The following is a 14,442-nucleotide window of genomic DNA, read 5'->3' on the forward strand; positions in this document are numbered from 1 at the left end:
TTCAACTGCTTTCTCCCTCTGCTGCCATGTGCAGTGAGTTATAAAGTCTTACCAGCTAGACCTTTATAGGCCCCTCCCCATGCTCCGGGGGCATGGAGCCCAGGACAGTGGTGGGGACAGTCTCCACTTTGGCTTTGGCCCCAACTAGCTGTGTGACTTGCAACACATCAGTTTCTCTTAAGTCTGTTTTCTCATCTGTAAAATGAAGATAACAGCGACCATAGGGTTGTTGTGAGGATTAAAAGAGGTAATCTCTGTAAAGTGCTTAGCAGTCTGTAGCTAAGTGCTTGATAAATGTAAGCTATTTTTAGGTCAACCCAGCATTGCTTCCCCTTGAAAGCTGTCTATGGCTCCCTTGCCAGTGAGATAAAATACAAATATAGGGAGGGAGCAGGGGTGGGCTCAGAGGGTTTGAGCGTGGCCTCTGGCTGTCCACTCACTTGCTAGCTTGTGACTTGGGCAAATCACTTACTCGGAGCCTCAGGTCCCCAGTCTATGTGACAAGGGATAATGTGTTGAGGACACAATGATAAAAATATAGGAAAGTGTACTCAGCCCTACTATGAAACTAATTTATGACTTTCATATGAAAGCTATAACCCAGTTATAACTTAAGAATATGGGGAAGAGGGAGGGGGAGGATGGGTACAGGGAGGGTGATTGGTGGGATTACACCTATGGCGCATCTTACAAGGGTACATGTGAAACTTAGTAAATGTAGAATATAAATGTCACAATAACTAAGAAAATGCCAGGAAGGCTGTGTTAACCAGTGTGATGAAAATGTCACATGGTCTATAAAACCAGTGTATGGTGCCCCATGATTGCATTAATGTACACAGCTATGATTTAAAAAAAAAAAAAAAAAATATATATATATATATATATATATATTTATGAAAGTGGCCGGCCCACAGTGGTGCTAGTCACACAATACATACTAAGGTCCTACACAATTTCCAGGCTCACCAAATCATTGCCTACACATGTTGTGCACCCCATCCAAATTGTCTGGTTTTCCACCATACTCCACTTTCTGTATTGTTTGTATTTTTCCCCCTCTTATTTTCAAAAAAAGTACTCAATTTTTAGAGACGTTTTAAAGTCATAGCAAAGTTGAATGGGAAGTACAGGTAGACCCCCTCTGCTACCTCTGTATTTTTTCATGGAAAAAGAGTGAGGTTGAATGGACTCTTTACACATTTTTGTTCTCAATTTGGGGGCAGTGGATAAGATCCCAGGAGCCTGTATTATTATCTTGGGTGACAAACTCCCAGCTTCTTTGCAACTAGCATAGGGGCTGAGATCCAGGACAACCTGTAGATGTACTCTGGGCTCAGTAATCTGTTCACCAGAGGGTAGGATGGCCAAAGAGGGTGACTTCAAAGTCTGGCGTCTGGGGCTGGTTTGGTTGGTAAAAGGCTAGACTTGTACCCCAGCAGAACGGGTTTAAAGGTCTTTCTGAACTATTTCTCTTGCTTGACCTAGCCAAGGCCCCTATGAGCATGGACAGTCTTCCCCGCTTTAACCCATATTTTGGTATAAAAAAGGTATACCTAAAAAGAAGGTATAAAGAATCAAATTTAGAATGCAGATTCCTAGGGTCTGCCCATCAGAAATATCTAATTCAGTAGCTCTGGGTGGGATCCAGGAATCTGCACTTTCAAAAGCAACCTAGAGATTCTGGTGCAGGAAGTCTTAGAGTACTGATAGAATTCCCTTCAAACAAAACAACTACCTTAGATAATGTCCTGGGGTAGAAACCCTCCCATCAGATGGTGGCCTCAAGAACCAGGGTTTTGCCCTGTCATCTTCAGACCAACACCCCAGATAGTAAATGGAAACATCACCCAGGAAGGCAAGTGGGCAGGAACCTCCCCTAAAGGAAACACTTGGGAAGAGAGGGAAGCTGCAGTTCTCTGAAGGTCCTTAGATGAAAGGATGAGGAAGGATCATGAGTAAGAGTGGCAGCAGAAACATGAGGTGCAGAGGCAAAGTTACCAAAGACAAAATTGCTGGTGCTGTCAATTATCAAACCTGCTACAAGGAACATTCAGGATTCAGGAGAGTAACTATATGTTGCTGTGTCCAGAAGGAAGAATATGGCAACAGAAACCTGAGGTGATATGTGGGGTGGGTCTGCTAGACTTTGTAGGGGGGAGAACAAGAAAGCTGGTCTTACAAACACCCACAGAACGTAGATCTGTATGAGCACAAAGAACAAGCAACTGAAGAAGAACATAATTAGATAACTTATAGGGAAAATTTCATTGTTTTTAAATTTCACTTTTTTCTCATTTTCCCCATAGATTACCTAATACCTTCTCATGCTATAAACTTACAGTCCTGGCTCCTTAATTGGCCTATTCTCTGCTTGCTGGAGTTTGATTTTTGAAGCTAGGAAATTGCAAAGGCTATCATCTTAACAAATTATAGCTTAGTCATCTCAATAGGTCAGGTAACAAAGTCCAATCTGTTTTATTTCTAACCCAAATATTGCAAATATACAGAAAATTACCAATACAAAGTTAAACACATCCAGATTTATTTACACAATGCTAAACAAATTTGAATTCTATTTTCATTGTGTGGAATTTTATTATGGAGTCTGGCTTTGTTGTGTTAACTGACATGGATCATTGAAACTTGATTATCCCATCTCACATGCAATTTTCTGTCCCATGGGAACAGAAAACTTGGGTGTTTAGAGCACATGCAGTAAAGATTTTAATACTGCTTTACACTCTTATAGGAAGGCAGCTGTCCCACAGCTTGGGGAGGGACCACATGCTCAGAAAGGGAACAAGAGACAAGAGAGGGTTGAACAACAGGCACGTGGGGACCCTGAGCATTTCTGTGCACGAGGATAAAGAGGGGATGACCAAAACCCTCCTCCCTGGAGTCCCAAACACAGGAGGGCAGAGTCATCAGGGAACATGAAGTCACCTCACCACAACTGAGGGCATGCGGAGGATGAGATGTTAAAAGATTTAGGGAATCTCAGTAAGTCATTAAAATGTACACTATACAGTTTATACATGTATATATGTACACACACACATATATATAAAGGTACAGGTTAGTTTATGTTATTCCTTATAAACAAGTACATTTAATGTACTGGTGTGAAAAAACACATACAGCAGTTGTTGGAGACATTTCAAATTAATGTTGTGACTCTTACTATTATAATGCAACATAACCAAGAAATCAAAATGCTCCTGTTCTTTCAATTATCCTCCATGAGGACAAAGCCTGGGCTCTGTTAGGTCAGGGTGGTGATGCCAGAGCTGCCTGAGCTGGGCAAATTGGTGGCAGATGAAACAGAAGGTCTGGCATCTGCTGACTCTGGCCCTCCCTGTCACCCTATCACATGACAAGTCTTAAACTTTGGTTTTGTTCACAGGATATTTAAGTGCATGTTCATTTTTCCTGCTTGAGGGAAGGTGGCAGCTAAGTTGAAAAGCTGAATCCCTTCCTATTTTAGCAGTTCCAAGTATCTTGGCTTAATATGGGGTAGAAGGGTTTCTGCTGACAAGGAGCAGCACTGGGCATTGTGTGCGGGGACAGGGCTCTTCAGAGCTTCCTAAAAGGAAAGAGACCCTCTATACTTGGATGGTTTGCCTGGAAACTAAATAAATGACTGAACTTAGGTCAGCTCGGTCACCCTGGGGTAGGGATGGACGTCCCTGGCTCTTCTCTGTAACCTGGTACCATGACAAAGGCCGGGGAGAACTACAGTTTACAGCTATGGTTTGGCTGGAGCTGCAGGTGGCCAGCATATTACAATCTGTTGGAGAAGAAAGGCCAGTTTGGGCATGCAGAGGCCCAGCGGCCAGCCTAAGAATAGAGAGAGATACTCTGTATACTAGACAACCAACTCAGAGGCAGAGGCTGAGGTCTAAGTTTCAGTTACAGTTAATCTTTGAAATTGCCTGAGCCCAGACTACCACAACTTTTCGAAGGCTTTTATTCTTCTAAATAGTGTTTCTAGTCAATTAATAGCCTCGGTGTATCCATCACTGGTCTCTGGTCTCACTAAAAACCCAAAGCCCCCTTGGATCTACGGCAGGAAGAGTGAATTCTCTACTCGGATTTAAGAGCTTTGGACTGTCTGATATGTCCAACCTATCTTATAATGCTAAATTCCATCGCTGAAACCTCCAGAAATAATGTTTTCTGTTATGCAATGATATACTATGTTTTACCTTCAAAGTTAATGCTCCTAACATGAGCAGGATAAATTAGAAATATAGATATATATATATTTTTTTGTTTGTTTGTTTTTGTTTTTTTTAAAGGAACTCTAGTGGATTGGGACTGTCTGACTCCTCTCTGGCTGAGGGCTACATTTGAGAGTGAGCAGTAATAAAGGAAGCTTACTAACCAACAAAGGGAATGAGCCAGACTCACTGGCAGTCCTTAGACCATCTGAACTAGTCAGCCAAGGGTGAAATCCAGGAGGTGGAGAGGGAGACCTGCCAATGGAGATCCCACTTCTGCACTCTTGAAGGCAACCGTGGAGTAATTATCATTACTTGTATTTTCAGCCATGAAAAATAGGAGAATAGAATTTTCTGTTTTACCAAGATGGCAAAAAGATGTTAAATATTGCTCTGAGAGAAAGGAATAGCAAGTCATCTGCAAGCAAGCAGCCCTGCTCTAAGTAGTCAGTGCTGGCATGTAGAAAGATTTTCAAGATCCTGAAGACAACTCACCAACACTGCTCATACCACACCCAGAGACCCTGGACAGCTTACACAATTTTGGTTCCTCAGTTCCATCACAAGAAAGCTGTGAGGTTTAAACGACATGATAATGCTAGTGAAAGTGTGCTGAGAAGGTTCAACAGAAATCTCAGATATTACTGTAGGCAAAACGCCCTAATTTTATATGTTTAGAGCACAGTATTAACTTTCTGCCTCGAAACTAAGAGGATTACCATGTATTAGTCCATCTATCCACAGATGCTGGGAGAAAAGGTGTATGGTGTAAATAGGTCTTTTCTGGGCACCAAATTCACTGCGGGCAGGAGAAAGGCTGACACTTTCTGAAAGACTAGCGCACTCTGGCCCTAACAAATATTCATTCTCTTCACAAAAGCTGCCCTAACTTCATTTTCTAACTGAGGCTCCCTGACTCAATGTTACTGCAGTTTCAGTATCTCTCAAATTCTCCACCCACTGCCTCCTCCACTTTCCATGCTGCTGTTAATGCATTCTGGGGAAGAAAGAAGTTAGCCATCTGCTCACATTCTGACAAAAGTTAATTTGGCACATTTGCTTTTTACTGGCTTTCTAGCCACAAAATGAACTAGCAGCAGAACAGCAAGTGGCATCTACCGAAGACAGTCACAGTCATAATCATTGGGATTTCTATGACAGCACAGTAGTACATAAAGACCAAAAATTTACCATATTATATTCCTGTGTAGCAAATTTCCAAGCTATATTAAAACTAATTATTGCAGGCCAGGCACAATGGCTCACACCTATAATTCTAGCATTTTAGGAGGTTGAGGTGGGAGGACTGCTTGATCTCAGGAGTTTGAGACCAGCTTGGGCAATAGGGAGACCCCATCTCTACAAACAAACAACCCCCCTTCCCCAAACTCCAACAACTTGGCCAGGTGTGATGGTATATGCCTGTAGTCTCAGCTATTTGGGAGGCTAAGGCAGGAAGATCACTTGAGCTCAGGAGTTTGGGGTTTTAGTGAGCTATGATGATGCCACTGCACTGTAGCCCTGGCAACAGAGTGAGACCCTGTCTCAAAACAAAAACAAAACTCATTTTTGCAGCTTTCCATCACTGTACATCCACCCAAAAAATCCATCCTACTACATTCTATAATTTTTTAATTTGGAAAAATCTCAAATGGGAAACCTCCTTAATTTAAAACATGAACTTAATGTATCAGAGAAAGCATCATCTAGACTGCAAGTGTGTTTTCAATTGGTTCAGCCAAAATTTTCATGCCAACGAATTACACAGTAAAGGTAGGAAATATGGGTAGGAAGGCCAGCCTGGTAATAAAATTCTGATTTAAAAAAAAAAAAGTCTATAAATCTGAAACCATTTCTAGTCCTGGCTCCATGTATAGCAACCTTGGAGGAAGCAGATGAGCAGCCACTGTAGCTGTTCACAGCCAGCCCACATACAAGTTGACAGGGGGATGGAAGACCTCAGGGCCCTGAGGCCACACCTTGCACTCAACAGTCAGCTTTGGAGAAGGGATCGCTCAGCCTGGGCAGACTTCCAGCCAACTCTGTACCCTGTCCTTGAGCAAGTCCACTGGCACACACACAAAGCACAGCTTGAACGACCTCAGAAGCAGCAAGGATTTCTTCTTTAATAAGTGCTAAATCTAGTCAATTCTCTGCTTCTCCCTTCTTCCTGCCCCAAGTTAAAAATATTGCCCTGTAAGTTTTCCTGATTTAGTGTGTTGGAAGCACATGGTTAAGTTAGTTGCCAAAGGGCAATTAACAAGTGTATTGCCTAATTAAACAGGGAAAAAGAAAAATTGCTGTGGTCTCTGGTCCCTGGGGAACAAAAAAAGGAAGCAGGATCTCTGTGAGGAGCTGGTATGCAATGTTCTTGGAGTAGGGCTGTCCCCAGATGGAGAAAAGCTGTTCAAGCTGTGCCAGCCACTGCAGCCTCTGTTTTTATCTCTGCAGTGGCTTCATGTGGCCAGCAGAGCCTGGGGACAGCACCCAGTGCATTGTGAGAGTTGATGGCAGATGCCCTGGGGCGGGTGCCATGCACAACAAGGGTGGGTTAGTGAGCCGGTCCCTTTTAATTCCATTTCATTTCCCTTAAAAGACAAAAACAACCCCATCCAACCCACACTTTGCAAAAAGACAGAACTTTAAGTAAAAGGTTAAAGAATTTAAATTTTTCCTCCTTTTTTCAGAGCCAATTGTTAAAAGTGCTGAGGGCTCCCCACCCCCTGCACTTCTTTAGTGTAGGTCCTTTTGGCTTTGATGGAAGCAGCAGGACAGAGCTGGGTCCCTCAGAGGGAGTTGAAGCCACAGGGAGCGTGAGAGGTACTGTGGTCCTACCATCGGCGCTGGGTCCCAGCTCTTTGGAAGAGTTATTCAAGGAGGTCCTGAAAAGACACACACCATGTTATTGATGAACTACAAAATTCCTATTTTGAAAGCAAGCACCTAGCTCTGGGGCTTGCCAAATCTTAGTAAGTTGCCTATAACTCGATTGTACCTTGATCATAAGTAAGAGAACACAGACTTTTTCTTTGTATTTTTGGACTACCCCTCAAAAAGAAAACAGTCTCACATGATTGCAAGAGGGACTTTGCCTAACAATTGCAATCAGTGTAACCTGGCTTATTGTACCCTCAATGAATCCCCAACAATAAAAAAAAAAAAAAAAGAATATCATTAGAACAAGCAAGTAAAAAAAAAAAAGAAAACAGTCTCACCTCATCTGAGTCGTCATGATAACCACTTTTATTGGAGTGAGAGGCCGTGTCCAAAACATCCACGCCGTCCACGCCATTGGCCTCTGCGTGCTGCTGCAGCACGGAGTACCGGTGCACCAGAAACCTGTGAACAGACACTGCGTCAGCCTCCATGCACAGGGCTGCGTTTCTGCAAGACCATGGGCTGTCCTAGTTCCACACACTCACAGAACCAGTCACAGGAAGCACAGCCCACAGTCAGCTGACACATGAAAAATTTTAAGACACGAGATCTGGGCCTGATTTTTACCATCACTTCAAGTATCTAGATTTTGGCAAGGGCAGACTCAACCATATGCCGTTGGCTGGCTTTCTGCTTTGAATTCAGTACCTTTGATTGAATTCCACATTCCTTACCTTCCCCCACAGACATATTTCTTCACAATGAGCACTCCTGCTACGACTGTGACCAGCATCAATCCCACGACGGCCAGGATAATGGGAACAGAATTTGACTTGGAATTCTTGATAAATTAAAACATAAACAAAAGCTTTTAGGCATGCATATTCTAGGACTGCCTTCAAAGCAGCCACTTAAGCCCCTCAGTTCTTTGTGAATGATCTGCAGCCCCAAAGCACTTAATGAGGGTACTTTTCCAACTCCCCAAGATGAACCACCTCAATGTTACCAGGAAGATAGCACAGCTGGTAGAGGGTAATCTGAGCTCCCACTGCCTTGAAGCTGCAAACTCAGTGGCTTCAATGTCAGTTACACCTGAAGCCTTGGCAACTGACTAGATGGAATATGGTGACAGCGACTACTTCGCGTTACCACTCTTCACAGGGCTTGCAGCTGAAGGGTGGAGCAGGAAAGGAAGACTGTGACAATGGGTTAATGACCACACCAGGGCATTGTCTGGGCAGAAGCTGTGGCACTGCTATACCAAGCAGGCCATTGTATGACACCACGATTTACTTTTTTTTTTTTGTGAGATAGAGTCTCACTATGTCACCCTGGGTAGAGTGCCGTGGCGTCACAGCTCACAGCAACCTCAAACTCTTGGGCTTAAGCGATTTTCTTGCCTCAGCCTCCCAAGTAGCTGAGACTAATAGCTCAGCTAAAATAATAGCCCGCCACAATGCCTGGCTGTTATTTTGTTGTAGTTGCCACTGTTGCTTGGCAGGCCTGGGCTGGGTTCCAACCTGCCAGCCTCGGTGTATGTGGCCGGTGCCGTAACCACTGTGCTATGGGCGCCGAGCCCAAGATTTACTTTTAAAGTTAACTTTGGGTATGTTTTTACAAATAAGCCTCATCAGATCATTGTATGTGACCTACCTGCTTCTGGGTGGGAGATAGGGAGTGTGTGTTTTCAATGTGTCCGAGAGGAGGCGGAGCTGGATTCTGGGACAAGCTGTGTCCCTGTGGGCGGGAGTCCTGTGCAATCACACACACAAACACTCTGAGGACAGCCACCAGGAGTCCAGGGCAGAGGTGCAGAGGAGGAACGTGCCCCCTCACAAATACACACGCCCACACACTCTTCTCCCACTGCCTTCTCACCCCCGCACCTTGTCGGTCCCACATCCCGTAGAACAGCAGAGAGGAGGACTGCAGATTGTCCAGTGCCACCTCCCGGGTTACAGGTTAGGAAAGAGGGGCCCACAACTTATCGCCCCAAGTCATGCTGCTGAGCCGGTGCTTCATTATCAAGAGGTTTCCTCTTTGCCGTATCTCCAAATCCCAACTAGCTAGATCAGCACTACAGACATGTAAACATCACTTGCTTCTATATCAAAACCAGTCCATGATTACGGTAATTCAGTTTTTCCTTCATTTACCCCACTGCCATCCAGTGCACTTCTCACCCTGTACAGCACTCAAGTCACGGCCTTTGTTGACAACCTTCTTGGGTCTTTTTCCAAATGGCTCTAAGCCTAGAAATTCCTACAATTCTTTGTTTCTAAGACTTCTACACCTTTACGGAATACTATTCCCTCACCCCCGACAACAACTTTAAAAGGTTTCAGTAGGATGAGCTTATCATTCATTGGTTTATGTGACCCATCCTTCATCCCATCAGTTTCCTGTGTCAAGGGTAGCCTGACACAGGTAGTTGGGCCACTTTGTATCAGTTACAAAATTCTTGATGCTATAACTTTGATTTTTCCTGGCAGAACACAAAATCCCACTTAGACCTAAAAACTACATCTATTTTAACATACCTGCTTTTCTGAACTCAAAAAGTTGCTTTTGCATTTCTTTTTCAAGTCTTTTACTTCTCGAACTGGATTCACCCCACCTTGGCATCTGTCTCCTGGAATTTTCCGGTACCTGAAAGGCAGAGAAGATTTGTTAACCGAATACAAGGATGCATTCCTGGGTTCTCCTATTTTCCTGGAAACAAGATTTGAAAAGCTGCCAAACGCTTCTCATCTTTACATCGTTTTTCAGGCCTGGAGGATGTCCATGGGGATGTTTTGGGAGTACTTCGGCTTTAAGCAGACTGAGCATCCCTGTCCCCCTGTTGGAGACATTCTTGTCCTTTCTCTCTCAGAAAGAACTATGACCCAGGAAAAGCTCATTAACAAGTGGTACAAAAATGGGAGGGGAGAGGCTTGGTGCCTGTAGCTCACTGAGTAGGGCGCTGGTCACATACACCAAAGCTGGTGGGTTCGAGCTGGGCTCGGGCCTGCTAAACAATAATGACAACTGCAACCCCCCCCCCCCCCCAAATAGCTGGGTGTTGTGGTGGGCACCTATATTCCCAGCTACTTGGGAGGCTAAGGGCAAGAGAATCACTTAAGCCCAAGAGTTTGAGGGTGCTGTGAGCTGTGATAACACAGCATTCTACCGAGGGTAGAGACTGTCTACCTAGACTGTCTACCTAGTCTACCATAGTGAGACTGTCTCAAAAAAAAAAAAAAAAAAAAAAAAGAGGGGAGAATTATTAGGGTGGGAATGAGGTTCCTCTATAGCAGCACCATTCCATATGGTGGCTGTTTAAAATAAAATTTATTAAAATGAAAAATCCAATCCCTCAGTTACACTAGTACCTATAGCCACATGTAACTAGTTGCTACCATCTTAGACATGGCAGCTCATAGACTATTTTCATCGCCACACAAAGTTCTATCCTGCTCTTTGCAAAAGCACGATACGTTGCGGTCGTAAAGTCATGCTATCCCCAGACTGGCCTAAGTCATGCCAGATGAGGGAGGGGTGGACATGGATGGCAAATGGGACTGCTCTTCTCTGCCATGGGGAGTCTATGGAAGGCAGGATCTGGCTGAGCTTGCTCCTGGCCCTCTGCCTCATGGTGTTAGAGAGGTTGAGGTCCTCTGATGCAGCAAGCACCCTCGCCTGTGGCTATGCCTTCCTGTGTGTTCTGTGTCCCACCAGAAAAAGAGCACTCTAAAATATTGCTTATGTCTCTGGAGAGAAGCAGCTTTCACGCTGTTGCAATACAGGAGAAGAAACCATCTCACCCGCTTGTCGTCAGGTGCTCTTCTCTTCCAAACAGACAAAACTCCAGGTCATGGCCCTTCAGCTCTGGCTGTTCCACACACTTGGATTCATTTTCTGGGCGGTAGTAGCCAAAGTCACTGCAAGAGTCAGCCAATAACGTACTTACAAAGCTGCTGAAAGACAGTGAGTGACCAGCAACATAGGCTGTATGTGGGGCAGCTGATGGTTAATATTCCAGTCTTGGATTGCTAGAAAGCTGCTCAGGAAGGGCTGCGGCAACTCTAAAGAAGGCCCATTTAGTAAAACAGACATGGAGAAGGCTTTATTGGGGGTGGGGAGAGCCTGTGGGTCAGGCCTGGTGGACTTAGGACTAGCTAGCACCTGAGGCTGTGCCCTGCACACAGCTCAGGCTCAGGGAGGTGGCTGGTGCAGCCTGCATTGGAGTGGGGACCCACACCACTGAGACGAAGAGGCCACAGAAACAGCAGCAGCAGCTCTAAACTCAGGGACACCTGGCAGTTCTTTCCTTTCCCTCCAAATACCATTATCATGCTGCCCTTATGATACATATCAAACTTTTCTTTCTTCCCAAGTTCATCCCTTTTTTGGTTCTTAGACTTTCCTTGCCCCCAAGGTCAATGCTATTTCTTATCTTCCACTCTGTCCTCTCTCTCCATAGTCCCAACCCAAAGTGCTTCTTTCTCTGTTTTTTCCAAGGTAACAACATCCTGGCCTTTCTCCACAGTGGCTTCCACAGGAGCATCCTTGGTCCCACCCACCTTGCCTTGGATCTTGCTTCATGGACAGTATGACAGGGACAACTGATCTCTCCCACTCAGCTAGTGTCTTCTCCTTAGCCTGCATGTCTCTGCCCTAGAAATTACTTCCTTGACCCTCCTTTCCCTTATTAGGAAAAATTTTCAAGAGTATTTTTTACGTGTCCTATTTTACCCATTTATCTTTTTTTTCCATGCATATGCATTTTGGCTCCAAACCCCCGTCCCCCACCTTGAAAATGAATGTCTGAGCCCCCATCCCCTACCCCAAGGCTCACTAGTCATCAAACCCAGTGGAGCCCTCTCTGGTCACATTCCCCTCGACCACATGATCTCAGGTATCTGATATACCCTGTGCCCCTGCGCGCCCTGGCACTGGCAAAGCTGCATTTATCTGTTTCTCTGGCTACTTGCTCTTCTTTCTTGCTATATAATTCATTCTCTTACTTTCTGTGTGTCTGCTTTCCCTTGGTGACCTCAACTACCTGTGGTTGCAAGTACCTCTGGGCACATGTAGCACCACCTGATGGAACCTCAACAAATGATCAAAACATATCATGCTTTCTCCTCTGTGCCAGGCCCTCCTTACCATTTCCATACCTTTGTCCAGGGCATTGCCATCCTTCCCACCATCTCAGTGAAGAATTTAGCCTGGACATCCTCTATCTGGATCCCACTTCCTTCCTCATCCTGACTACTATGACTTTCTAAAGGCCTATCTCCTAGAACACCCTTCCTCCATCATGCTGCTGGGTGTCGATGCTCACAGCAGTCCACTCACTTTAATAACCAGCTTTCTTCCCAAATGCACATAATCAAACCCTACCAGTTGACAGTGCTCAGCTCAAACGTCACCTCTTTGATGAGGCTTTCTTTGAGCCATCTCCTTTCTGATCGAGACGGAATATTCTGTCCCTTCTCTAAATCCCCACGGTACCTACGACCTTCTGTTTTGTAACACACTGTCTATTCTCACTTCACATTGGCCTGTGCAGGGCAGGTATTCAGTAAAGGTTTGGGGAACACACAGATGCTACCTGTACTTCAAAGTTTTTTTCTGAGTAGTTAGGGGAGAGAGTAGGAAAAACAAGGATGTAGAAGACGCCAGCCCTCCAATAGCAGTAGGAAATTTGGGTTAGCATTTCTAGGAGAGTATCCTCACTCATATATGGCTCACTCCCCAAGCACAGGAGGGCTTTGGAGCTGAGGTCCCAGCTACACATCTCAGCTCTGCCACTTCCCACAAACTAGTCACGACCTCTCTGCCATGAGGTTAAATGTAAATTGCTTAGGACAGTGCCTCATACAGATTCAGGGCTCAACAAATGTTACCTGCTATCATTACTACCATATTATTATCAAATATAATATGTTCTCAGGGATTTTGGGGAGGCCTTAAGGGTGGAACCTAGAAAACCTACAAAATAATAAAGCAGAGTAACTACTATAATCAGGGAACTAGGAGAGTCTATATGGGGGAAAACTGTGGAAGGCTTTAACCTGGTGATATCTGAGCTAAGGAGGAATTCACCAGGCTCAGGGGTTGCAGGGAGCACAGGAAGACTTCCCAGAAAGAGGCGATGGAAAGGAGCTCTGAAGAAGCATGACGCGTGGAGCAGGGGCAAGGGAAAGAGCCTCCATACGTGGAGTTGAGGATGGCCGAGAACCTGTAGAGTTTTACAGGTTTATTAACAACCTCTAGCCCTACTGTAACACCAAGGCCATTGAGTGATCTTTTTCCTTGTGGAAACAGAGAAGGACGGACCCTTGACCATGCCAAATGCAGATGTGATCCGTGCAGGAGGAACCACACTGGGCCATACCAGCATTTTGCTTAGATATGTATTCTATTGTCACTGCAGTTTGAGAGAACATGATGTAGGGGACACCATGCTATCTGCCTGCCTTCTCTGTCCAGATCCTCAGGGCCCACTTTACCTCCTATACCTTTTGCAGGTAATATGTTCCATAATGTTATACTATCTGTCCAATTATTAACTTTGGTTCCCTTTCTCTGTGCCTCAATTTCCTTAAATAAGCAGTAGCAGCTGTCCACTCTTGGGGAAAAGGATTTCAGTGTTTTTTAGCCCTGTAAGACAACTGTCTTTCCCCTCCTCCATCAGGGAAAGGGGTGAGAGAGGGATCTGAAGTATGCTGATACCAGAGGAAGTCCTCCAGAGAGCAGAGACAGACGGAGGGTTGCTTGGTCACAACATAGTCTCGACCGTTCTGACAGACGGATGACTTGCGTAGTCGTAGGAACTGTTCTTTATAGCCCAAAATGCAGCCATCTTCATAATCCCCAGGGTCTGTGGAGTGTGCCAGCCATATGGTATAGTCCTTCTCTTCACCTAAAGCATGGACAGATTGTTCAGGAAAGTGCACAGCACAGCACCCAACCACAGAAGGCAGCTGCCAGGCTATAGGAAGAACAATGAGAAGAAAAGTGGGAATGTCTGACTCAACCTATTGCTTTGTTTTAGAACTGCAAACAAAAAGTTACATCAGTTGGCGGTGCCTGTAGCTCAGTGGATAGGGCACCGGCCACATACACCAAGGCTGGTGGTTCGAACCCAGCGTGGGCCTGCTAAACAACAATGACAACTGCAACAACAACAACAAAAATAGCCAGGCACTGTAGTGGGCGCCTATAGTCTCAGCTACTTGGGAGGCTGAGGCAAGAGAATCACTGGAGCCCAATAGTTTGAGGTTGCTGTGAGCTGTGATGCCAGGGCACTCTACCAAGGGCTACATAGTGAGACTCTGTCTCAACAACAACAACA

General features: G+C 45.0%; 1 protein-coding gene across 4 annotated transcripts in view; it reads right to left on the reverse strand.

The window, feature by feature from the left end:
- Positions 1-2,454: 2,454 nt before the first annotated feature.
- SORT1 (sortilin 1) overlaps positions 2,455-14,442 on the reverse strand; it is a 103,046-nt gene continuing 91,058 nt past the window's right edge. For 2 of the 4 annotated variants that reach the window (XM_053590497.1, XM_053590496.1), the window contains exons 15-21: positions 13,821-14,010; positions 10,904-11,020; positions 9,641-9,749; positions 8,754-8,852; positions 7,835-7,941; positions 7,439-7,562; positions 2,455-7,105 (exon numbers count right to left, since the gene is read on the reverse strand). In XM_053590497.1, the coding sequence (XP_053446472.1) occupies positions 7,091-7,105; positions 7,439-7,562; positions 7,835-7,941; positions 8,754-8,852; positions 9,641-9,749; positions 10,904-11,020; positions 13,821-14,010 (761 nt within the window). In that variant the 3' untranslated portion in view covers positions 2,455-7,090. The remainder of the gene's footprint in view (positions 7,106-7,438; positions 7,563-7,834; positions 7,942-8,753; positions 8,853-9,640; positions 9,750-10,903; positions 11,021-13,820; positions 14,011-14,442) is intronic. The other 2 variants (XM_053590499.1, XM_053590498.1) reach the window with 1 other exon arrangement.

The sequence above is a fragment of the Nycticebus coucang genome, chromosome 5, assembly GCF_027406575.1.
Source record: "Nycticebus coucang isolate mNycCou1 chromosome 5, mNycCou1.pri, whole genome shotgun sequence".
Classification (NCBI taxonomy): Eukaryota; Metazoa; Chordata; class Mammalia; order Primates; family Lorisidae; genus Nycticebus; species Nycticebus coucang.